Source organism: Moschus berezovskii, chromosome 11 (genome assembly GCF_049115385.1).
Source record: "Moschus berezovskii isolate FMDL1 chromosome 11, NW_MosBer_1.0, whole genome shotgun sequence".
Lineage (NCBI taxonomy): Eukaryota > Metazoa > Chordata > Mammalia > Artiodactyla > Moschidae > Moschus > Moschus berezovskii.
In genome coordinates, this window is record NC_142470.1 from 29,092,237 (window position 1) to 29,118,611 (window position 26,375).

Sequence of the window (26,375 nt, forward strand, 5' to 3'; positions counted from 1 at the left end):
ATACACAAAGGTAGGAGCTTTATCCATGACCCAGTGAACCTTCTTCAGATCCTATTGAGCAAGCACTGGAGAGGCAGCTGAAGGAGGCTGATTGATAGTCATTGAATAAATTCTTCTGTCTACCTGATAAAGAATCTTTTCCATAGTGAGCACTTCAATGCACATCACATGTGACCTACATGTTTTCTTCATGTGCCAAGTCTGAGAGGCTCATCCATATGCCTCTTCTTCAGATTTGTTGTGTAACAAATCCTCCAATCTTGTTCCTTCAGAATTGCTAATCATCCTGCAGAAACTATTGGCTGTGGCCTATAGGTTCTTTTTTTTTTTTTGGTAATTAATTTATTTTTTATTGGAGGCAAATTATTTTACAATATTATATTGGTTGGTTTTGCCATACATTGACATGAATTCACCCTGGGTTTACATAAGTTCCCCCTCCTGAACCCCCCTCCCACCTCCCTCCTCCCTTTATCCTCCCTCTGGGTCATCCCCGCATGCCAGCCCCGAGCATCCTATAACATGCATTGACCCTGAACTAGTGATTCGTTTCACATATGACAACATACAACTGAAACAAAGTTTCAGACAAAGTAGATGTACTGGTAGTCCTGTCAGCTTGAAAATATCTCCTTTTGTTTCTTTGGCAAGGACTCTTCTGGGTTGGAATACAGTGCTTTTGCCGTCCATTTCCGAAAGTTCCTGGCATTAGGTGAGAGAGCATGTGGAGATCAAGCTCAGATTTTCCCCCCTTTCTCTGTGAAATTCTCCATGAGGCCATTTGTTTTGTTTGAAGGAGGGACAGCAGTGTGGAGGAGCAGGCTTCTGGTAGTTGGGGTAACCTTATCACATAACTTCCTTTGGGCTTTTCTTTGGTCTATTTTGTATATACTGCATTTGCTTCATCAAGAAGTCCTTCTGGCTGCATCTGCTTTTTATATGTAAAGTGTGTGTGATTCCTGGAAGACTTAACTATTTTTTTTCCTTTTCCTATCTATTCAGGTGACCCTTTGGGTTAATACCAAGAAGAATGTTCTTGGTATAATCAAACACAGGATCATTTCTTAATAATACTTGGTCTTCTCTTCATGTAAGGTATTATAGATTTATAAACTGACTACAGTCTGGTAATTGAGTAGAGGCCTGTGACTTTAATTAAAGGCGGCTTAGTCTAATGAGAGTCTTTAATGTATTGCTCATTGATTTTTATTCTTAAGGACATCAGGGTCAAGTGAGCATTGCCTGGAATCTCTGTAGATCAAGCCATGCTGATTATCACACAAAGTTAATTATCTGGGAGGAAATAAGATGACCCTAAATCATTCCTCTTTCTCTAGCTTTCCAGTGGCCTGTTTCACTGTGTGGAGTTGGGTCTTAAGTCTAAGAAAGGGCTTCTCTTCTCTTATTTTATCTCTGAGAGATGTTGGTTCTTACCTGAATTTGGGGGCTATTTTATACTTCTTGAATATTTGACTTACAGTTTTTAGAATTCTAACAATCCAGCGAAACTTAGCTGGAGCCTTAGTTATAATAAGAGAGCTTTGCCTCTGTGCTAAAGATTTTCTTCTCCCCCTCCCTCTACACTTTTTGTGGGTACCTGCAAAGAGTTGACTCACTGGAAAAGACTCTGATGCTGGGAGGGATTGGGGGCAGGAGGAGAAGGGGACGACAGAGAATGAGATGGCTGGATGGCATCACCGACTCGATGGACATGAGTCTGAGTGAACTCCGGGAGTTGGTGATGGACAGGGAGGCCTGGCGTGCTGTGATTCATGGCGTTGCAAAGAGTCGGACACAACTGAACAACTGAACTGATGCCAGTGACAGAGGCTTCCCAGGTGGCGCTAGTGGTAAAGAACCCACCTGCCAATGCAGGAAACATAGGAGATGCAGTGTGTCCCCTGTTGGGTAACCATCCACCCTTTCTTCTAGCACTCACCCCTTGGAATTATGGGTACTGGAAGAAGTCTGTGTGAAGGAGTGTAGTTCTCCAGTAGGCTTTATTTGGCTTTCTTCCATTACACACTTATCAGTCCAATATCTAGAAGAAATTTGTTAGTCTCTTGAAAAATACTGCCTTTTTTTTCTGTTTTCCGGTGATTATATTCATCTCCCTATTTTTAAATGTTCTCTAGGTTATTTCAGTAGAAGTTTTTGAAAGTGTGAAAGGCAGTGAATGGTCAGATGCATTTTGTTTATTTCATCATCTTGTCCAGTATATATAATTTTTACCAACATGTCTGATAAATATAGAAATGGAATTATTTTGATATTTAATATATGTTTATATACATATAAGACTAATGTGGTTTATGTTTACATACATATAAGACTAATTTCATTTTGACAGCTGTCTGTCCAGAAGCTAATAGGTTCTTATTATTTTTTTTTTAGAAAATGGATTCTACATCTTTGTTGCCAACCCTTTTAAATATGGATCTGACAATATCACATATAGAATGTCTTCCCAAGGACATTCTGGTGAAATTTCAAGGCAGAAATACTATTGAATGTGAGTTTGACTACCACATATTGCAGCGGGAAATACAGCATATTCAAAAAGGAAACAATAATTTAGACATTGATGACTTTTGTTTGGTAGAAGAAAGAGTATCAGGAGAATGGCAGAGAGGAAGAGTTGTGGAAAAGAAAAATGAACTCTATACTGTGCTCCTCATAGATCGCGGAGAGGAACTGAGAGTTGACAGTACGCAGGTTGCTTCAGCCTGTGGCAACTTATTTGAGCTACCACCACGGGTAACATTTGGCATTTTGGCCAACATACTACCAGTTGGGGAAAACTGGTCTCCCAAGGCTTTGAATTATTTCAAGTCATTAGTAGGACTACAAGTGAAAGGTTGTGTACAAGCTATTTTGCCTCTTCAGATGATTCTTCTTGAAGTGCCAAACATAATATCCCAGGTTCTTGAATTACAGTTAGGGAGACTCATTGATGGAGATTCATTTCGTCTTATTGTGGAAATGGTAAAAGAATTCCCCAAACAAATGCTAGATTCATTACACCATAAAAGACCTGAATCATCATTAAGTAATAACGATACTTTACTTGATATTCAGCATGTTCTGGATAATTTACAACCATCTTTGTCAGTGGGCAGTACTGAAAGTGTAAAAGTATCATCTGCCTTGAGCCCAAGTAAATTTTATTGCCAATTAATTAAATGGATTCCAGAGTTAGAAAACTTTACAGCATGTATGACTTTGCATTATGATATTATCAGCCAAGGAAGTAGTCCCACCTGTGATAATTTTGGACTACTTTGTGTTGCCAGAAGGAGAAATGGACAGTGGCATAGAGGAATTCTTCAGCAGCTTTTGCCCAAAAATCAAGTGAGAATTTGGTTTATGGATTATGGCAGTAGTGAGACTATACCTTCAGTTCATGTAAAGAAACTTAAACAAGATTTTATCTTAGTACCATTATTTTCATTTCCATGTTCTCTAACATGTTTACACAGTCCAGACAGAGACACAAGAAAATTTCAACTGAGTATATTTAAACAAGCCTTGTTAGGACAGGTAGTATATGCACACCTTGATCGGTTCAATAAGGATGAGCGTTTGTATTATGTAACCTTAGAAACTCAAGAGTCTACAATTAGTTCTAAGTGTCTGCTGAAGACTGTAGGCACACAAGTACTTTGTCCATTGTCTGATTCAAAAATTTATAATAGGCTGAGGGCAACTAGTGCTTCTGAGGTAAACAGCTTTGCAGTTGAGAGTTTTATTGCAAACACTGAGCAATCGATAGACTCTCTAAGTAAAAAAGATACTTTAAAAATAGATTTTCCTGTTAAAACTGTAGAAATGAAGATGGAAGCTGTCTACATAGCTTTCGTAGTGTATGTATTAAACCCATCAAATTTCTGGGTACGTACTAATGAACATCAGAATGAATTTCAAGATATAATGAAAAATATAAACAAATATTATGATTTGTGTGAAAATGATGAACTGGTTCTAAGACATCCAGAACCTGGATTATTTTGTTGTGCTAGATATAGCAAGGATAGACATTTTTATAGAGCTGTCATCACTGAAATTAATGGTTATAAAATTAATGTTTATTTTTTAGATTATGGAAATACTGATTCCATACCATTTTTTGATGTAAAAATTTTGCTTCCAGAGTTCTGTGGGTTGCCTGCTTTAGCCATGTGCTGTTCACTTGCACATATATTTCCTATTGAAGATTTATGGGTGAAGGCTGCTGTTGATTATTTTAAAAAAATTGTCCTGAACAAAGCAGTGTTGCTTCAGGTTATAGCAAAAAAAGATGACAAGTATACTGTAAATATTCAGAATATTGAAGCCTCAGAAAATAGTGATGTTGTCTCTCTTATGTTACAAGCTGGATATGCAGAATATTGGGAAGTAGAACCAGAATGTTGTCCAAAATTTGTAAGTGACTATTCAGTGTTAAATTTAAAATCTAAAAACAAAGTTAACATTAAGAAAGTCATATCTGCCCTTGAAAGACCTCAACCTAAAAGGTACCATTCAAATAAGCTAAAAGAAAGTAACTTGTCTTTGTTAAAGTCCCCACTTGTTAATTTCTCTGATTTAAAAAACCTTTTCACTTTGTCTGTGGGACCTGAGTCAGCGTGGCGTTATAAAGAATATGTGTTTAAACCAGGAACAGTCCTTGAAGTTAAGTGTTCTTATTCTTGTGGCCCAGGTGACTTCTTATGCCAGCTGCAGTGTAGGTTAGAAGACTTAAAATTTCTAATGGAACAGCTTCAGCATTATTATAGTGTTCATTCTGATCCTTATCAGGTTGGGCAGATGGCTTGTGTTGCTAAATACTCTAAAGATGGGAAGTGGTATAGAGCTGCTATTTTGACTCAAATATCAAAAAAAGAATTTGATGTAGTACTGGTTGATTATGGTTACCAGGAAAGAGTTTTAATTAGAGATCTTTGTGCTATTAAGCCACATTTTCTTTCTTTAGAAGCCCAGGCCTTCAGATGTAGTCTTAACCATTTAGTTGAACCCGTTAGTTGTCAAGTATTCAGTTGGTCGAGAGAAGCATACAAAGACTTTGAGAATTTTATTTCTTCATCTAGAGGGGTATTGACTTGTGTCATCTGTGCCATAGTTCTTATATATCCAAACTGTTTAAGTAATTTAGTGGATTTACAGTCTCCATTTACTAGTGCAAAAGAATTTCTTATTCGTCGTGGCTCTGTACACTGTTGTACAGTATCAAAGCCATTTCCATCTTCAGTTAGTCTTTACAGTTACTGTTATTCTTCCTTCAATATAAAAATTGGAAGTGAGGAAGAAATATATATATCTCACATATATAGTCCTCAAAAGTTTTACTGCCAACTTAGTAGAAATAATAAAGACCTAGAGATGATAGAAACAAAAATCAGGGAAATTAGTTACCTCAGTGATTGCCCCAAGTATAATTTTAGTAAAATGAGATTATGTATATCTAAGTATGTAGAGGATGGTCTCTCTTATAGAGCTTTATCGATGCCGACAGATTCATTATCTGACTTCCTGGTGTATTTTGTGGACTTTGGGAATAAGCAGTTAGTAGAAGAAAGTATGTTGAGGACTGTTTCAGATGAGTTTCCAGAGTTGCTGTTTACACCTATGCAAGCTATTAAATGTTTTTTGTCAGATCTTAGCGATGTAGATATTCCAGCAGAAATCAATAGCTGGTTTGCAGATAAATATTTTGGAAAACCATTAAGGGCAAAAATACTCTCCAGGGAGCCAGATGGCCAGTTTGGTGTGGACTTATATGATGGATATCAACATATAAATCAGAAAATTAAAATGTTGCTTCATGCTTATGGAAAAAAACATTGTGACCAAGCAAAGTGTGTGAAAAAGGATCATAAAACAAATGAGGATAAGAAAGAGACTGTTTCCTTGAAAGGCAAAATAGAAAACAACTATCACCATAATGTCAGTAAAACTAATTTAATAACATATTCTGAAAGCAAAACAGATCAGCTGATGAATCCCAGAAGCATATGTGCCACACTTTTGAAACCATCAGTTTGCTGTAAAGCGGAACCTGTGTCAAAAAGCAAGGTGAAGAAGTCTTTGCAAGATGAACTTAAAAATAAAGGTGTAAAAATTGTCCCTGGACTTGCACATATTCTTGATGAACATGATGCGGGCCAAAAATCAGTAAGGGTTGTATCACAGTCTTTTATCAGAGAATTAAATAAAGCAGCCTCAAAAACCGTACACAGTCATGCCAGACCACAAATTAAAGACCTTCCTCAACCCAAGATTTACTTGAATGCCAACGTTAGAGGATATGTTTCTAATATAAGTAATCCAGCGAGTTTCCATATTCAGCTTGCTGAGAATGAAAATGTTATCATCAGACTAGCGGCCACTCTAAATTCAAGAAGAGCCAGTATAGTGAGAGAGAGAAAATCAGTTAAACCCATGGTGGGAGATCTTGTAGTTGCAGAAAACTCTGGTGACAATGCTATTTACAGAGCAGTTATTAAGAAAATTTTGTCAAGATATTCTTATGAAGTGGAATTTATTGACTATGGTAACACTGCAGTAGTAAGCACATCTAAAATTTATGAAATTAAGAAGGAATTCTTAACCATTCCTCAGCTAGGACTTCATTCTTTCCTTAGTGGAGTCAAGTGGAATGAACCTAATGAAATATGGGACAGAAAAATTGTGGACTATTTTGCTTCAAGAGTAAGTAACAAAACAGTTTCCTGTGAGTTTTTGAAAAGGCATGAACAGAAATGGGAAGTAAATGTAATTTGTGATGAAAAATGTGTCATTAATGAACTAGTGAAATGGACAGCATGCTCCAAACTACAGAGAACAGTATTACAAATGCCTCAGGTTGTCTCTCAAAAGGTGGGCCCTGTTGATAATGAAATGAAGAAAGGAGGATCAAATGGATATGAAGGTTCTGTGATCTTTCAGCCATCCTACCAACAACTGGTTAGTATTCCTTTTGAAGAGGTAAAACCTGGACAACTTGAAAAGGCTGAAATACTTCATGTTTCAAAAGGTGGAACGTTTTATGTGAAGTTATCTAAAAATAAAAAGATTTTATCAGATTTAACAGTATTAATTACTAAAGAAGTAAAAAACCCTGTTTTTTTATCAGTGGAAAATATTGAGAAAGGCTTGGAATGCTTGGCAAAATCTAAAAACACTTTTCAGTGGTATCGATCAAGAGTAGATAAGTATGTTGATGAGAAAGTGCTTGTTTTTTTAGTAGATTATGGTAGGTATGAAATAGTGCCTTTATGTAATACTAAGGTGCTTAGTAATGAAATCAGAAATATTCCAAGACAAGCTGTGCCTTGTAAATGGATTTGGTTTGAAAATTTTAGGACGATGCCATTTGAGTCCATAGTGGGTTTGTTTGCTCATTTGGAAATACACATCCTTTTCCTGAAATATTTAGACTCTGCTTGGAAAGTAGACATTTTGATAGGTGGTCTGTTACTTTTGGAATATTTAAATGTAAATACAGTTCATGTTGAAGAAAACAAATTTAGATCTTCAGGAATTGTTTGTAGTGTTGAATCTAAGACTCCTGTATCACCATGTACCATAAGATCATTTACTTGGACACAGTTTCAAAATGGTAGGCAATATTTTGGTATTGCCACTGCTATTTCTGATCCATCAGACTTCTGTGTTCAGTTGGAAGATTTCTTTGACACAATGAAATCTCTCTTTATGTTGCTTTCTGATGTACCAGAGGACTTAGAAACAGTGCCTCAAGAGCATATAATTCCTGGTTCTGGTTGTTTGTTCAAATATGAATCGGAAGATCAGTGGAATAGAGTAGAAATTTCCAAAGTCTCTGATCATAATTTACTTCTTACATTGATTGACTATGGATTTTCTGTTTACATACATTATTCACATATTAAAAATCTTAAAGTTGTTCCTGAAGAACTTCTGAATTTGCCGAGGCTAAGTTATCCTTGCATCTTACATGGTATCTTACCTGCTGAGGGGAAACACTGGAATGAAGAAGCCAAAAGACTTTTTCAGGATTTCCTGAGTAAACCAGGCTTAGTTTTTCAGCTTAGGGAATACAGTTTTGAAACAAAACTGAAGGTAGACATCACTCATGAGAAAAACAATTTGGCAGACATGTTAGTTGCCTCCGGTCTTGCAGTTTATTCTAAGGATTCAGTTCATCTCGACACAGTTACTAGTAATGGATCTATTGAAGTCCAATGTAAGTCAGAGAGTAAGCCTATTTGCCAATTGTTAGATCAAAATAATTACAAAATAGAAAATATAAATTGTACATGCACCGAGAAGCAAGTGCTAAAAAATCAGAAAACTATAAAGAGGAAAGACGTCTGTAAACACCTCTTACGGAAAAGCCATATTAGTAGAAAATTACAGTCTGGAAACTCAGTACTGAGGAGGAAGAAGATTGATACTGGAAAACGTAATCCCCGAAGCACCATTACATTTGATACATGTGCAACAGCTTCATTTTGGGAACTACCTAATGGTTTGAAGAATAACACCAATTGCATTGAAAACATTTTTGCAAAGCTAAGTGAAGGATTGCAGGAAAATAATACAGTGGACTTAAGGACAACAGGAAAAGCACTGCATGTTAATGAAGTAATGGTATCAAAACATTTGAAAGGTAAGTGGATATTTTTAAAGAAATACTTCTTTTTTGTAGATTTTGTAGATTCTGTTTTTGATTATTTAAAGGTTTGTTATTTACTAAAATGATTCAAGTTGAAAATACCCTGCAAGATTTTACTAAAAATTTGAATAAATGGATAACTAGAAGAGATCACTTGAATTGTAAAATGATGCTTTGCTATTTTTACCTTTTATGAATGCTTTGTGAATGTAATGAAAGTAGAGGATTTGAACCACATATGCATGAACACGTCCAAGACGTTTTGCAAACTTCAGGGGTTTCACAAAACTCCTGAAGGTCCACAGATCTCAGATTGATCTTGCTACTATGGAGAGCTTCCTAGGTGCATTTTGAAGACTCAATTTTCTATTATACTTTGATTCTTAACTGATTAAATATATCTTGAGGTTTTTTGAGTGTGATTTTTAGCATATTGACAATGTAATTAAACTTGTAGAATAAACTGACTCTAGCATATTCATCTGAAAACTTTTAGACATCAATCTGTTTATAAACATTAAATTTTTAATAGCCTATGTGCTGGAGTTAAAATTTTAATATTCTGTGTGTGGAGTATTATCTTTTTTTGCTTATGCATGTTATATTTCATTTTATATGTGAATTAGTGAGGATTTACAGGTTATAAAGAATATTCTGTGCTTAATGAATGCTCCAACTTGTATATTATTCCATATTATAGCTAGTATCACAGGTTACATTGTTTCAGTGAATGGAGGTATCTTGTTTTTAATTGATATATTTTATAAAGAATATTTCATTTGAATTCATATTAGATGTTTTATAGTGAATTGATGAATGCTTTAATATGGGCCCTTTTTTTTTCTAACTTTTGAATCACTCTTTTATCATAGTAGCAGTAATGGTGGAATGCTTAATATTATGTTCTCAGGTACTAGGTGGAGTTTTATATGTATTAGCTTATTTAAAGCTTTCCTCAACTCTTTTAAACTCCATTAAAATGTAAACTAATAACTAGTGTCCTACTTCCTTGCCTGAATTCAAAACCACCTTACAGAGACAAGCAGAAAAACAATTGAGCAACATACTACATTTATTAAAAACAAAACAATATTTGCTGAATGTGGCTTACATACATGGGTTTATGGGTTTCCCAATACTGAATCTGTAATGTAGGCTTGACCCACATAGGCACAGAGGAGAGTTTCTCCATGGGGGCTTACCCATGTAAAATTTACAGCTTATGGTAGCCATATCTATAAAGGGAGAGAGGGAGGAGGAAGAGACTAATAAAACATAGATCTTTCTCACTGTAAATGAAACAAATTGCCTCAACTTCTCATGTATGAGCAAGGGCGGAATGAGACCAGAGGGTTGTTAATCTAAAAGTGTGCCTCAGTCATGAATGCTTCCACGTGGAGGAAGATCAGGAATGAGAAATGTCTTTCTGCCCCAAAATTATTATGAATATTTTATGCTAAGGCTCAGAGAAATTAAGTAAATTGCCCATGGACATAGAGCTGGTAAGTAAGGAACTGAAATTTTAAATTCAGATTTCTCCAACTACAGAGTCTACTTTTGTCCATTATTTATACTTTAAAAAATAGTTTATTTTAGAAAGAGTTTTTCTATAAAACTCCTGACCATCAGTCCATTCATTTTGACACTTAACGTAACTTTTATTGTTCCTTTACCTGTGAACGTTTTTGCCTTCTTTGTTTTGCTCATCAAGTTCTTTAAGATCCCACTTTTGGTCACTATGTCTATCCCCACCTCCTGCATCCTTAGCACACAGTGAGTCAAAAACTTAAAGTGTTGAAAGTAACAGTTATAAAAGGAGTTAGAGAATCAAACATTCAATTATACTTCTAAAAAGTTTGAAGTCACTTTTAAGAAGAGATCATAACTTCAGTGAGACAAAAATATATGGTTTTATGGCAAAGAATAAGGTGATAGATTTGCTATCATCATAGTTTTAAAACAAAACAAAATAAGAAAACAACATAAACTGATTTCATTGCCTAGAGTGCCATCTGGGTTCTTCCACCTGTATTACTTATCCAAGGGCAATAGTAACCACTGCTGGTTGCTGCTATTATTGGCTGTACCTTGTCTGAGTCTAGAGAAAAATAGTTTTAGTAGTTCTTATTTGAAGATAATCAATACTTGAGAAACTTTCTTGACTTTTAAAAATGTTAGCAGAGGGACTCTTAACAGCCATGCTTTTCAAGCTAGGCTTTGCATTGGTGTTAAGAAAGGGTGTTTTATTTTTTAAAAATTGTGATGCCTGTGTGTCAGTTTTACAGATTATAGATTGCTTTAACTGGTCAAACTGTGGCCTTGCCATTAGGATTTTAAAGCTCCCCAAATGATTCTGATTTATAGCCAAGGTACAGAATTGCTATTCTAGAAATTACTATGGATAGCTTCTTGAATTATATTGTGGGAGAAAATAGTAATTTTGTATTTTTATGTGGGGAAAATGTTTAGAATTGTTTCTGTATTTGGAGTCCTGACTATACATAATACAGAGAAGGCAATGGCACCCCACTCCAGTACTCTTGCCTGGAAAATCCCATGGACGGAGGAGCCTGGTAGGCTGCAGTCCATGGGGTGGCTAAGAGTTAGACACGACTGAGAGACTTCACTTTCACTTTTCACTTTCATGCATTGGAGAAGGAAATGGCAACCCACTCCAGTGTTCTTGCCTGGAGAATCCCAGGGACGGGAGAGCCTGGTGGGCTGCCGTCTATGGGGTCACACAGAGTCAGACATGACTGAAGTGACGCAGCAGCAGCAGCAGCAGCTATACATAGTAAGTCATAGTAATCCTCTGCTAAACTTAATTTAAGGTAATGGACATTGTATTAGACATGGCCTAGAAGTATATAATGCATTTATTTCATGTTGCTCAGATATTGTTTTAGTTATAGAAGTTTGTTGTTGTTCAGTTGCTAAGTCGTGTTCGACTCTTTGCGATTCCATGAACTGCAGCACACCAGGCTTCCCTGTTCTTAAGCATCTCCTGAATTTGCTCAAACTTATGTTCATTGAGTTGGTGATACCATCCAACCATTTCATCCTTTGTCAGCCCCTTCTCCTTCCCTCAGTCTTTCTCAGCATCAAAGTCTTTTCCAATGAGTCAGCTCTTTGCATCAGGTGGGCAAAATATTGGAGCATCAGCTTCAGCATTAGTTCTTCCAATGAATATTCAGGGTTGCTTTCCTTTAGGATTGACTGGTTGGATCTTCTTGCAGTCCACGGGACGCTCAAGAGTCTTCTCCAGCACCACAGTTCAAAAGCACCAATTCTTTGGCACTCAGCCTTCTTTATAGTCCAACTCTCACATCCATATGTGAGTACTAGAAAAACCATAGCTTTGACAATATGGACCTTTGTTGGCAAAGTAATGTCTCTGCTTTTTAATACACTATCTAGATTTGTCATAGCTTTTCTTTCAAGGAGCAGACATCTTTTAATTTCATGGCTACAGTCACCGTCTGCAGTGATTTTGGAGCCCAAGAAAATGAAATCTTAACTTTTTCTACTTTTTCCCCATCTGTTTGCCATGAAGTGATGCAACCGGATGCCATGCTCTTAGTTTTTAGAATGTTGAGCTTTTTCACTCTCCTCTTCATCAAGAGGCTCTTTAGTTCCTCTTTGCTTTCCACCATTAGCTTGTAGAAGTTGCTGCCTCTTATATTTAGACAATTGTCTTAACTTAGTCATAGATTTAGCCTACTATAGCATATGAATATTTAAATATTCAAGGCAATTGTTTTTATTTACAAACTGTTTTCTCCAAAATAAAAATTACTAGTCCTTCTCCAGGATGTTTTTACAGAGTTCTTTTGTCTTTGTTTTATTGCTGTGGTTGGTTGGTTGGTTACTTGCTTGTTTATTTTTCTCTGGAAGTTCCATAACTATTATTTCAAAAAGGATCTTCATGTAAACTGTGCTTGCATGCATGCTAAATTGCTTCAGTCTTGTCCAACTCTTTGTGACCCTATAGAATGTAGCCAACCAGGCTCCTCTGTCCATGGGATTCTCCAGGCAGGAGTACTGGAGTGGGTTGCCTTGCTCTCTAGGGGAATCTCCTGATCCAGGGATCGAATCCACATCTCCTGTGGCTCCTGCATTGTAGGCAGATTCTTTACTGCTGAGCCAGATTCCTTTTCCTTTAGGTTATTACAGAATATTGAGTAGAGTTCCCTATGCTATACAGAAGATTCTGAAGTGAAAAATGCTCAATCTTGTCTGACTCTATGTGATACTCAACCCCCCCCCACCCCCCGCCACCGTGGACTGTAACCCACCAGACTCCTCTGCCTGTTGAATTTTCTAGAAAAGAATACTGTAGTGGGTTGCCATTTCCTTCTCCAGGGGATCTTCCAGATCCCGGGATCAAACCCACATCTCTGGTATCTCCTGCTTTGGCGGGAAGATTCTTTACCACTAGCGCCACCTGGGGTCCTGCATGTAAGCTTTATCTTATGATACTTGTCTTTCTCGAACTTACTTCACTTACTTATGATAAACTTCAGTTCATTCATGTTGCTATAAATGGCATTTTTTCATTCTTTTTAATGGCTGAGTAGTAGCCCATTGTATATATTACTACATCTTTATCCATTCATCTGTAACTGTTATCAATTTGCATTCTTACCGACAGTGTAGGAGGGTTCTCTTTTCTCCTTAGCCTCTCTAGCATTTACTGTTCGTAGGTTTTTTTTTTTTTTTTTGATGATGGCCGTTTTAACAAGTATGAGGTGATATCTCATGGTAATTTTGGTTTGCATTTCTCTAATAATTAGTGATGTTGAGGATCTTTTCATGTGTGTGGTTTCCTTTGTGGTGCAGAAGCTTTTGAGTTTAAATAGGTCCCATTAGATTTTTTGTTTTTATTTTCATTTCTCTAGCAGATGGCTTGAAGATATTGCTGTGATTTCTGTCAGGGAGTGTTTTGCCTATGTTTCACTCAAAGAAAAGCAGTGATATTTGTTATAGTGATATTTTCGGTTTTGTGCCAGTACCTGTTGTTTTGATGACTGTAGCTTTGTAGTGTAGTCTTAAGTCAGGGCACCTGGTTTATTCAGCTCAATTTCTCTCAAAATTGCTTTGGTTATTAGATGTCTTTTGTGTGTCCATACAGATTTTAAGGTTTTCTTGTTGTAATTCTGTGAAAAATGCTGTTGGTTATTTGATAGGGATTGCATTGAATCTGTAGTTTGCTTTGGTAGTATAGTCATTTTGAAAATACGGATTCTTCCAGTCCAAGAACATAGTGTATATTTCCATCTGTTTGTGTAATCTTCGATTTCTTTCATCAGCATCTTGTAGTTTTCAGAGTACATGTCTTTTGTTTTCCTAGGTAGGTTTGTAGGTTTATTCTTAGGTAATTTATTTTTTTTGATGTGATGGTAAATGGGATTGTTTCTTTAATTTTTTTTCTGATCTTTTGTTGTTAGTGTATAGAAATACAACAGATTTCTGTATATTAATTTTGTATCCTGCAACTTTACTGAATTCATTGATGATCTCTAATAGCTTTCTGGTACCATCTTTAGGATTTTCTACATATTGTATCATGTCATCTGCAAGCAGTGACAGTTTTGCTTCTTCTTTTCCAATTTGAATTTCTTTTACTTATCTTTATCTTCTCTGATTGCCATGGCTAGGATTTCTAAAACTGTGTTTAATAAAAGTGTCAAGAGTGAACATTCATTTCTTGCTTCTGATCTTATAGGAAATGCTTTCAGCTATTTGCCAATGAGTATGTCTTATACAGTTTGTTTATTTACCTGAAAGACATCTTTGAAAGAAGTCTGTAATGGCAACCCCATTTTAGAGAATATTGTCTGACATTTTAAATTTGAGATAGTATCTGGACATCCAAAGGGGAGTGGCTGTCAGGCATGCAAAATGTCAGATGGAATTTTGAAAATACAACACTTATAAGTGACATATATTCATAAATCACTGTATTAAATCTAGCATGGTAGTGAAAAATATGGGCATTGAGGCCAAATTCCCTGAGTTTGAATTCCTTTTCCATTCTTTTTTAATTGAAAATGTATGTAAGCTTTTTAACTGGTCTGTTCCTCAGCTTCTTCATCTGTAAAATGGAGATCATCATAATTACTGCATTGTCTGGTGGAGGATTAAACAAAACACAAAGTGTTTTCACTAGTACCTCAGTTCAGTTCAGTTGCTCACTCATGTCCAACTCTTTGCAACCCCATGGACCGCAGCACATCAGGCCTCCCTGTCCATCATCAAATCCCAGAGTTGACCCAGACTCATATCCGTTGAGTCAGTGATGCCGTCCAACCATCTCATCCTCTGTTGTCCCCTTCTCCTCCTGCCCTCAGTCTTTCCCAGCATAAGGGTCTTTTCAAATGAGTCAGCTCTTCACATCAGGTGGCCAAAGTACTGGAGTTTCAGCTTCAGCATCAGTCCTTCTAATGAATATTCAGGACTGATTTCCTTTAGGATGGACTGGTTGGATCTCCTTGCAGTCCGAGGGACTCTCAAGAGTTTTTTCCAGCACCACAGTTCAAAAGCATCAATTCTTTGGCGCTCAGCTTTCTTTATAGTCCAACTCTCACATTCATGCATGACTACTGGAAAAACCATAGCCTTGATTAGATGGACCTTTGCTGGCAAAGTAATGTCTCTGCTTTTTAATATGCTTTCTAGGTTGGTCATAACTTTCCTTCCAAGGAGTAAGCGTCTTTTAATTTCATGGCTGCAGTCACCATCTGCAGTGATTTTGGAACCCAGAAAAATAAAGTCAGCCACTGTTTCCACTGTTTCCCCATCTATTTCCCATGAAGTTATGGGACCAGATGCCATGATCTTAGTTTTCTGAATATTGAGCTTTAAGCCAACTTTTTCATTCTCTCACTGTCATCAAGAGGCTTTTTAGTTCTTCTTCACTTTCTCCCAAAGGGGTGGTGTCATTTGTGTATTAGGTTATGATATTTCTCCTGGCAATCTTGATTCCAGCTTGTGCTTCATCCAGCCCAGCTTTTCTCATGATGTCCTCTGCATATAAGTTAAATAAATGGGGTGACAGTATACAGCCTTGACTTACTCCTTTTCCTATTGGAACCAGTCTGTTGTTCCATGGCCAGTTCTAACTGTTGCTTCCTGACCTGCATATAGATATCTCAAGAGGCAGGTTAGGTGGTCTGGTATTCCCATCTCTTTCAGAATTTTCCACAGTTTATTGTGATCGACACAGTCAAAGGCTTTGGCATAGTCAGTAAAACAGAAACAGATGTTTTTCTGGAACTCTCTTGCTTTTTTGATGATTCAGTGGATGTTGGCACTTTGATCTCAGATTCCTCTGCCTTTTCTAAACCCGGCTTGAACATCTGGAAGTTCATGGTTCATGTACTGTTGAAGTCTGGCTTGGAGAATTTTGAGCATTACCATACTAGCGTGTGAGATGAGTGCAATTGTGCAGTAGTTTGAGCATTCTTTGGCATTCCCTTTCTTTGGGATTGGAATGAAGACTGACCTTTTCCAGTCCTGTGGCCACTGCTGAGTTTTCCAAATTTGCTGGCATATTGAGTGCAGCACTTTCACAGCATCATCTTTCAGGATTTGAAATAGCTCAACTGAAATTCCATCACTTCCACTAGCTTTGTTTGTAGTGATGCTTCTAAGGCCCACTTGACTTCACATTCCAAGATGTCTGGCTCTAGGTGAGTGATCACACCATCATGATTATCTGGGTCGTGAAGATCTTTTTTGTACAGTTCTTCTGTGTATTCTTGCCACCTCTTCTTAATATCTTCTGCTTCTGTTAGGTCCATACCATTTCTGTCCTTTATGGAGCCCTTCTTTGCATGAAGTGTTCCCTAGGTATCTCTGATTTTCTTGAAGGGATCTCTGGTCTTTCCCATTCTGTTGTTTTCCTCTATGTCTTTGCACTGATTGCTGAGGAAAGCTTTCTTATTTCTCCTTGCTATTCTTTGGAACTCTGCATTCAAATGGGTATATCTTTTCTTTTCTCCTTTGCTTTTCCCTTCTCTTCTTTTCACAGCTATTTGTAAGGCCTCCTCAGACAGCCATTTTGCTTTTATGCATTTCTTTTTCTTGGGGTGGTCTTGATCCCTTTCTCCTGTACAGTGTCACAAACCTCTGTCCATAGTTCATCAGGCACTCTGTCTATCAGATCTAGTCCCTTAAATCTATTTCTCACTTCCACTGTATAATCATAAGGGATTTGATTAGGTCATAATTGAATGGTCTAGTGTTTTTCTCACTTTCTTTAATTTAGGTCTGAATTTGGCAATAAGGAGTTCATGATCTGATCCACAGTCAGCTCCCGGTCTTATTTTTGCTGACTGTGTAGAGCTTCTCCATCTTTGGCTGGAAAGAATATAATCAGTCTGATTTTGGTGTTGGCCATCTGGTGATGTCCATGTGTAGAGTCTTTTCTTGTGTTATTGGAAGAGAGTGTTTGCTATGACCAGTGGGTTCTCTTGGCAAACCTCTATTCGCCTTTGCCCTGCTTCATTCTGTACTCTAAGGCAAATTTGCCTGTTACCCCAGGTGCTTCTTGACTTCCTACTTTTGCATTCTAGTCCCCTATAATGAAAAGGATATCTTTCTTTGGTGTTAGTTCTTTCAGGTCTTGTAGATCTTCATAGAACCTTTCAGCTTCTTCAGCCTCACTATTACCTGGTTCATCAGTTCAGTTCAGTTCAGTCGGTCAGTTTGTCCAACTCTCCATGACCCCATGAATCACAGCACGCCAGGCCTCCCTGTCCATCACCAACGCCCAGAGTTCACTCAAACTCATGTCCACAGAGTCGGTGATGCCATCCAGCCATCTCGTTCTTCGTCGTCCCCTTCTCCTCCCGCCCCCAACCTTTCCCAGCATCAGAGTCTTTTCCAGTGAGTCAACTCGTCGCATGAGGTGGCCAAGTATTGGAGTTTCAGCTTTAGCATCAGTCCTTCCAATGAACACCCAGGATTGATCTCCCTTAGAATGGACTGGTTGGATCTCCTTGCAGTATAAGGGACTCTCAAGAGTCTTCTCCAACACCACAGTTCAAAAGCATCGATTCTTCGGCGATCAGCTTTCTTCACAGTCCAACTCTCACATCCATACATGACCACGGGAAAAACCATTGCCTTGACTAGACGGACCTTGGTTGGCAAAGTAATGTCTCTGCTTTTTAATATACTATCAAGGTTGGTCATAACTTTCCTTCCAAGGAGCAAGTGTCTTTTAATTTCATGGCTGCAATCAGCATCTGCAGTGATTTTGGAGCCCAAAAAAATAAAGTCTGACACTGTTTCCACTGTTTTTCCATCTATTTCCCATGAAGGGATGGGACCAGATGCCATGATCTTTGTTTTCTGAATGTTGAGCTTCAAGCCAACCTTTCCACTCTCCTCTTTCACTTTCATCAAGAGGCTTTTGAGTTCCTCTTCACTTTCTGCCATAAGGGTAGTGTCATCTGCATATCTGAGGTTATTGATATTTCTCCCAGCAATCTTGATTCCAGCTTGTGTTTCTTCCAGCCCAGCATTCCTCATGATGTACTCTGCATATAAGTTAAATAAGCAAGGTGATAATACACAACCTTGAGGTACACCTTTTCCTATTTGGAACCAGTCTGTTGTTCCATGTCCAGCTCTGACTGTTGCTTCCTGACCTGCATACAGGTTTCTCAAGAGGCAGGCCAGGTGGTCTGGGATTCCCATCTCTTTCAGAATGTTCCACAGTTTATTGTGATCGACACAGTCAAAGGCTTTGGCATAGTCAATGAAGCAGAAATAGATGTTTTTCTGGAACTCTCTTTCTTTCTCCATGATCCAGCGGATGTTGGCAATTTGATCTCTGGTGCCTCTACCTTTTCTAAAACCTGCTTGAACATCTGGGAGTTCACGGTTCACATACTGCTGAAGCCTGGCTTGGAGAATTTTGAGCATGACTTTACTAGCATGTGAGATGAGTGCAATTGTGCGGTAGTTTGAGCATTCTTTGGCATTGCCTTTCTTTGGGATTGGAATGAAGACTGACCTTTTCCAGTCCTGTGGCCACTGCTGAGTTTTCCAAATCTGCTGGCATATTGAGTGCATCACTTTCACAGCATCATCTTTCAAGATTTGAAATAGCTCCACTGGAATTCCATCACCTCCACTAGCTTTGTTAGTAGTGATGCTTTCTAAGGCCCACTTGACTTCACATTCCAAGATGTCTGGCTCTAGGTCAGTGATCATGTTATCGTGACTATCTTGGTCGTGAAAATCTTTTAATGCTTATTGTTAGCCAGTAATCATTATAAGAAAGCAACTGTGAGTACTTTGAAAATACTGTGGGAAATGGTAACTTTGAAAAAATTCTGATGCTACTCTGTAAGAAGTGTTTATGCTTAACAGTGTGAGATTAATGGTTATGTTTCTATTTTGAATGTAGGACTTATGATTAAGAGATAATTATTGTTTTAAATAAGCATTGGAATAGGCTGTACAGGTTTCACAGTGGTTATAATTGTTTTAGAAAGCTATTTTAAGTTTCTATATATATGGTTGGTTGTTTACACTTTGGTGTATGCATGCTTTGTTTATGCTGTATTTCATATCTTTACTTTTTATATTGGGACTTTTAGGAATTATGTAGAAATTCTATTTATGTCAAATCTTGAGTAACTATTAATTGAACCCATAATGCTTTTAAAATTGTATTCATCATGTTCATTTTTGTGTGCTTTTTCAATAGAGGGAGAAGAAAGTTCGGATGGTTTTTGCATCAATTTGGCAACAGACGATACATGGGATACACAGTAATTGCTCTATTTAGATGTTCCAGATATATTTTAAAAGTTGTAAGTGTCGAACAATTTCTAATATATTAAAACTTAAAATAATCTAGATTGTTCAGATTATTTTCTCAGGAGACAGTAACTAGAATGTTAGAGAAATTTTTGACACCAAGAATTGTCATTTGATGTGAAAAGTGTTACTTAGGAAATGTGGTTCACCTCTAAAGTATCTTGAAAAAATTTTATTTGAGAAATAATTTTTACACATGCTTTTACTGTCATTCAGTTCAGTTCAGTTCAGTCGCTCAGTCGTGTCCGACTCTCCACGACCCCATGAATCACAGCACGCCAGGCCTCCCTGTCCATCACCAACTCCCGGAGTTCACTCAAAGTCATGTCCACAGAGTCGGTGATGCCATCCAGCCATCTCATCCTATCATTTTTCCCTTTGTTACTGTTCATGGGGTTCTCAAGGCAAGTATACTGAAGTGGTTTGCCATTCCCTTCTCCAGTGGTTACAGTCATTAGATAATATTATTTCAATATTTTTCAGCTGTCTTTGCTGACTGATGTCTGTGTTTCAGTTGCTACTTTGTAGGGTCCTAATTTCAATCCTGGGTTTTATGCAGAGTTAACGCTATGTAACTGTATTCCCTGGAAAGTAGAGGTGCTTATAGGACTGACATTTATCAGAAGGTCAGAGTTAATCCTATCCTCCCATCTTTTTAGCTCTTACTGTGGTATTTTTCTTCCTTTCATTTTATCATATCTATTTTTAATTTGGGTTTGGGCTTATTGCTTGTGAATATTTGTGGTATGTAGATATTTGTGACAATAAATAACATCCTTCTCTAGTGGTAGGAGTATAGATATTGTCAGAGTATTTACCTGTGAATTGGAATTTATTTTGCAAGTAAATATTGTTGCTCAGTTGGTAAAGAATCCGCCTGCAATGCAGGAGACCTGGGTTCGAGTCCTGGGTTGGGAAGATCCCCTGGAGAAGGAAATGACAACCCATTCCATTTCTCTTGCCTGGAGAATTCCATGGACAGGGGTGCCTGGTGGGCTACAGTCCATGGGATTGCAGAATCGGACACAGCTGTTTGACTGTGTTTAGTTCAAATATTTATTGGACAAATTCAGTGTTTTGGTGCAAAGATAGAACCTTAAAATTATACAAGTGTGCTTAAGAGTCAGTGTAAATCAAATAGTTTTGAAAAACTAGAGATCTAGGGATATAAAGAATTTTGTGAAAAACTTAAATTTTTAAAACTGGCTACGGACAATAAGCTTTGTCATTTGTACATATATATTGAGTGTTGAGTATGTGGTGATATTATTTTTTGAGCCTAGGAAATAATTTCCAGAAATACTATTTATGAATATATTGGCATTTAAATTTGGTATCCTGAAAGTTAATTTATTCAAGGCAGGCAGACATTATGTATATATTTTTACATTATGAGTTAATGTCTAGTTGTGATTATTTTAGAAAGAGTTTTAATATTTACTCATTCTTACCTAATTTTTTTGAATAATTTTGTGTTACTTGCCCTCAAACCTCACTAGATCTTAAAGATTATTTACAATAGTTTAGAAGAGTGCTTCTATTGGAAAAATAATTCACTCTCTATAACTTCTATGACTGTTGTATCTCTGGGTTGCTTTTGTTCTTGTGTGGGTTTTTTTTTTAATGATTTGATTAGTTTTAAAGAATTTGAATGCTAAAGTAAGATAAAGTAATAATAATGAATTTTGGGTACTAATTTAATTACAAAGGGCTGCATACTCCTTTTGATTTTTAGAATTCTTTTAACTTCATTTATGTCTTACTGTATAGTATTGTATGTTTGGAAATAATCAGAAATGAACAGATTTATTCACAGAATTTGAATTAATAAATCCTGTAGAAAATATTTTTTCAAGTCTGCATTTCAGTTAATTCCTAATTGATTCCTTTTCTATTTGGACAGAAGTCCCTGATAGCTAGTTGGTAAAGAGTCCACCTGCAATGCAGGAGACCCTGGTTCGATTCCTGGGTTAGGAAGATTCCCTGGAGAGAGATAGGCTACCCACTCCAGTATTCTTGGGCTTCCCTTGTGGCTCAGCTGGTAAAGAATCCATCTGCAATGTGGGAGACCTGGGTTTGATCCCTGGGTTGAGAAGATCCCCTGGAGAAGGGAACGGCTACCCATTCCAATATTCTGGCCTGGAGAATTCCATGGACATAGTCCATGGGGTCGCAAAGAGTTGGACATGACTGAGCGACTTTCATTTTTACTTTCCAATACAGAAAGTAACTGAAGATATGGTTAAAATCAGGTTTCCTTTTTTAAAGATAAATAGTGCTAAATTGTGTATGTATTAACTTAATAAATTTTTCTGATTTTAATAAGAATGTTGAGCTCTAATATTTTAAATGATAAAACTTTCTTACATTATTAATGAATATTATTTGTGTACACCCAAAGGAAATTATTTTTGTTTTGTGTATTGAATGTTTTGAGTTAAATTTTTTCACTGTAAAATAATTGTGATACTTCCTGAACAGTATATGTTTTAACAAAATCATGTCATATGCATACTGTGATGAAAAATTTAATTCATTTAATTTTATTTACAAAGATAGTTCTTACTCAAACACATTATAGTTTCATGTGTTTAAAAATAGTTTTGTCTTCTCAGAAAACAGACTTTTAAAAATATTCTTCATCCTTTTCACTTTTAAGGGGAATGCTGGCTTTTTAAAAATTGAAGCTCTCTTTTAAAACATTTTTTTTGGTTTCTACTCTGAATATAATTCTCATCCATTCTCAGAAGTCTCCAGCATTGTATTTTTATCCCTATTTGACTTTTAGAATAATTTTTCTTGGTATGGAAGTCATAATATAACCTAGATATGTTTAAGATTCTAATAGTCATTCCCCTTTGGCTATGATGCATTAACATCTTCGTGTGAACCCTAAGTGATAGTTTTAATATATTTCCTTAGTTCTGTCATAATTTTTTAGTAATCATAAAGTGATCAGTTGCTGACTAAAGCTACTTTTGTCATAATGCTTTTGTGTAGCATAGTGTATTTATTTCTGTCTTTATGTCCTTGAACATAATGGTCTTTGAATATCTTCTCATTACTAAATCATCATTCTTTTTAAACTCATTATATTCTTCTTATGGTGCCTTCATTCATCAAAAGTTTTGAAAGTCACTGTCTTAGACATAGTAGATATAAAAATAAGGCAAATTCTACTTCTTAAAGATATGTCTTTTACAGTGGTGGAAACGAATTTATAAACATTTATTATAAAGATTGATATGTAGAATGCAATAAAGGTATATAAGAGGTGTTTTACATCCACAGAGGATGGTGTATCTAACTGCCTAGGATTGAGGAACCAGTTAAAAGACTTACAGAAATATAATGTGTGTGCCTGATTCTTAAAAGAATCAGGTATAGTTTGGTAGGGAACCTAGGCAGGAGTACAGGGAAGAATATTATAGAAAGCATAGTACAGCCAAGGAACTCTGCCTCACTACAAACACACTACGTTTGTTTTGATTCCCAATGCCTGAGGGGAGGTAGCTGATGGGTATGGGTATCTCTTTGGGGTGATGAAAAATGTTCTGAAGTTCATTGGTGATAGCAGTTGCACAACTCTGAGTATACTGAAACTCACTGAGTTGTTTCTTTTTTTTCAATTTCAATTTAATCAGGTTTTATTTATTTATAATATTTAATGAATGGTACAAAGCACAATACCATAAACATCAAGAGTTAAAATATCACCAAATGAAAAAAATACTATAGAATACACAGTTGCAAAAAGCTACATTACGTTATTTTACAACTGCCTTAAGCTGCAAAAAGAAAAAAAAAACCCAATGCCCTGAGTTTTATACTTTAAAAAAAAATAAATTTACGACAAGTGAAATCTTAAACTGCTTAAATTACATGTATGATGCATATGTATAGCTTATGAATTAAGTCAGCTATCCTTTGAAACTGTTGAAGAAAGAAATGTAATGAATAGTTCTGATATCTGTTGCAAGGGTTTCAAAATTAAATGAAATATCACACGTCAAGGTGTTTTTAATTTTTTTAAAGACCCAGGGAAGGGAACACAGCATCCTGAACCAAGAGCATTCTTTGCATGTCATCATTAGCGATTGGTATATAATGCATTTTTAAACCTTTGTTATTTTAAAATGTAGCATAAAGAAAACTGCACCAAACAGAATTATGCAGTTGGAGGGATTACTTCTGATTAAACACTGATGTGACCACTACACATTTAAGAATAGAACATTGCCAAACTTTAGAAGTTCTTTCCCCCTCCTTTTTGATATTTATGCCTTTTCCAACTGAACTTCTATCTTGACTATTGTGTATTTCCCTTCTTACTTTTTATGTTTTAAAAAGTTTTACCACCTAATATTGCCAACAGTAAAGAAGTAACGTTGCTTTCTTTTCTTTTAATGGTTATCTGTGGAAATCATGGTCTGTTTTTGTATCTGTAATTTGCTTTTGCGGTTTTTTATGTGTTAAGATTCATCCATTTCATGTATAGCTATGGTTCATTCATTTTCTTTTTCAAATTTATTTTCAAAACAATTTTTATTGTTAGTTTACAATATTAAGTTTCAGGTGTACAACATAGTGATTCAGTATTTTTATAGATTATATTTAAAGTTATTACAGAATAATGACTATATTTGCATACTTTTATACATTGTAATTTGTACCTCTTTTTTCCCCAACCCCTGTCTTCCCCCCCACCCCACATTGGTAATCACTAGTTCTCTGTATCTGTGAGTCTGTTTCTGTTTTGTCATCATATTCATTTGTGTTAATTTTTAGATTCCACATAGAAGTAATAAAGTATTTGTCTTTCTCTAACTTATTTCACTAAGCATAATACTCTCTAGGTTCATCCATGTTTTTGCAAATGACAGAATTTAATTCCTTTTAATGAATGAGTAATATTCCATTTTGTGTGTGTGTGTACATACCACTATTTCTTTATTTGTTATTCTGTGGTGGACACTTGGGTTGCTTCTTTATCTTGGATATTGTAAATAATGCTACTGTGGACACTGGAGTGTATATATCTTTGTGAAGTACTGTATTTATTTTTTTCAGATATATACCTAGCAGTGGAATTCCTGTATCATTTGGTAGTTCTATTTTTAGTTTTTTTGAGGAACCTCCATAGAAGTTGTCCCAGTTTGCCTTCCCAGCAGCAATGTACAAGGGTTTCTTTTTCTCTACATCCTCACCAACATTTGTTGTTTGTATTTGTGATGATAGCCATTTTGACAATTGTGATGTGATCACATTGTTGTTTTGATTTGCATTTCTCTGATTAGCAGTGTTGAGCATTTTTTCATGTAGTTGTTGTACATCTGTATATTTTTGGAAAAAGTGGCTATTCAGGTCGTCTGCACATTTTTAATCATGTTTGCGTTCTCATGTTGAGTTGAATGGGCTGTTTATTTTGGATATTAACCCTTTATCAGTCATATCATTTGCAAATATTTCTCCTATTCCATAGGTTGTCTTTTTGCTAATAGCTTCCTTTATGTGAAGAAGCTTTTACATTTAGTCAGGTCCCATTTGTTTATTTTTGCTTTTGTTTTCTTTGTTTTGCTGTGCTGTGCTTTGTTGTTTAGTCATGTCCAACTCTTTGCCACCCCATGGACTATAAGCTGTCAGGCTCCTCTGTCCATGGGGATTCTCCAGGCAAGAATACTGGAGTGGGTTGCCATGCCCTCCTCCAGGGGATCTTCCCAACCCAGGGATTGAATCCTACTGCATTGCAGGCAGATTCTTTACTGTCTGAGCCCCGGGGAAACACAAGAATACTGGAGTGGGTAACCTATCCCTTCTCCAGGGGTTCTTCCTGACCCAGAAATTAGACTGGGGTCTCCTGCATTACCAGTGGATTCTTTACCAGCTGAGCTACCAGGGAAGCCCTTCTTTGTTTTGGGAGACAGATTTAAAAAAAAAAAACAGTGTTACAATTTATGTCATGGTGTCTTATTATATTTGGGTCTTTAATCCGTTTGGGTTTATTTTTGTATTTGGTGTGATAAAATGTTCAAATTTCCTTCTTTACATGTACCTGCCCAGTTTCCCTGCTTGTTCTAGAGAGGCTGTCTTCATTGAATGTTCTTGACTTCTTTGTCATAGATGAATTGACCATTAGTGCTTTGGTTTATTTCTGTTTTCTGTTCCATTGATCTGTGTGTCTTTTTGTGCCAGTACCATACTAAAAGAAAGTGAAAGTTGCTTAGTCCTGTCTGACTCTCTAAGACCACCTGACTATACAGTCCATGGAATTCTCCAGACCAGAATACTGGAGTGGATAGCCATTCCCTTCTCCAGGGGATCTTCACAACCCAGGGATCGATCACAAGTCTCCCACTTTGGAGGCAGATTCTTTACCGGTTGAGCCATCAGAAAACTTAAGAATTCTGGAGTGGTTAGCTTATCCCTTCTCTAGGGGATCTTCCTGACCCCGGAATTGAACTGAGGTCTCCTTCTTTACCAGCTGAGCTACCAGGGAAGCCCATGTACCAAGGTTTTTGTACCATGCTGTTTTTGATTAACGTTTTTAATGGGGAGTTTTGTTCTGTAGGCTTTTTTTTTCCTTCCTTCCTTGTGATGTCTAGTTTGGATATGGCATCAGGATAAAAGAATGACTTGGGAAATATTTCCTTCTCTATTGTGTGAAGAATTTTATGTAGGATTGGTATTATTTCTTCCTTTAAAATTTGACAGAATTTAGCAGTAAGGCTCTTTGAGCCTGGGCTTTTCAAGAAGTGCTAATTCTTATTTCAGTTTCTTTGCTTGTTATAGGTGTGTTCAGATTTTTTTTTTTTTTTGAGTCAGTTTTGGTTATTTGTGTCATTCTAGGAATTTGTTCGTTTCACCCACATTATCTAGTTTGTTT

The 26,375-nt window shown here is 36.6% G+C and overlaps 1 protein-coding gene across 1 annotated transcript in view; it reads left to right on the forward strand.

Annotated features, from left to right (window-relative positions):
* The first annotated feature begins 2,397 nt into the window (after window positions 1-2,397).
* TDRD15 (tudor domain containing 15) overlaps window positions 2,398-26,375 on the forward strand; it is a 117,271-nt gene continuing 93,293 nt past the window's right edge. The window contains exon 1 of the mRNA XM_088841775.1: window positions 2,398-8,650. Within this exon, the coding sequence (XP_088697901.1) occupies window positions 2,398-8,650 (6,253 nt within the window). The remainder of the gene's footprint in view (window positions 8,651-26,375) is intronic.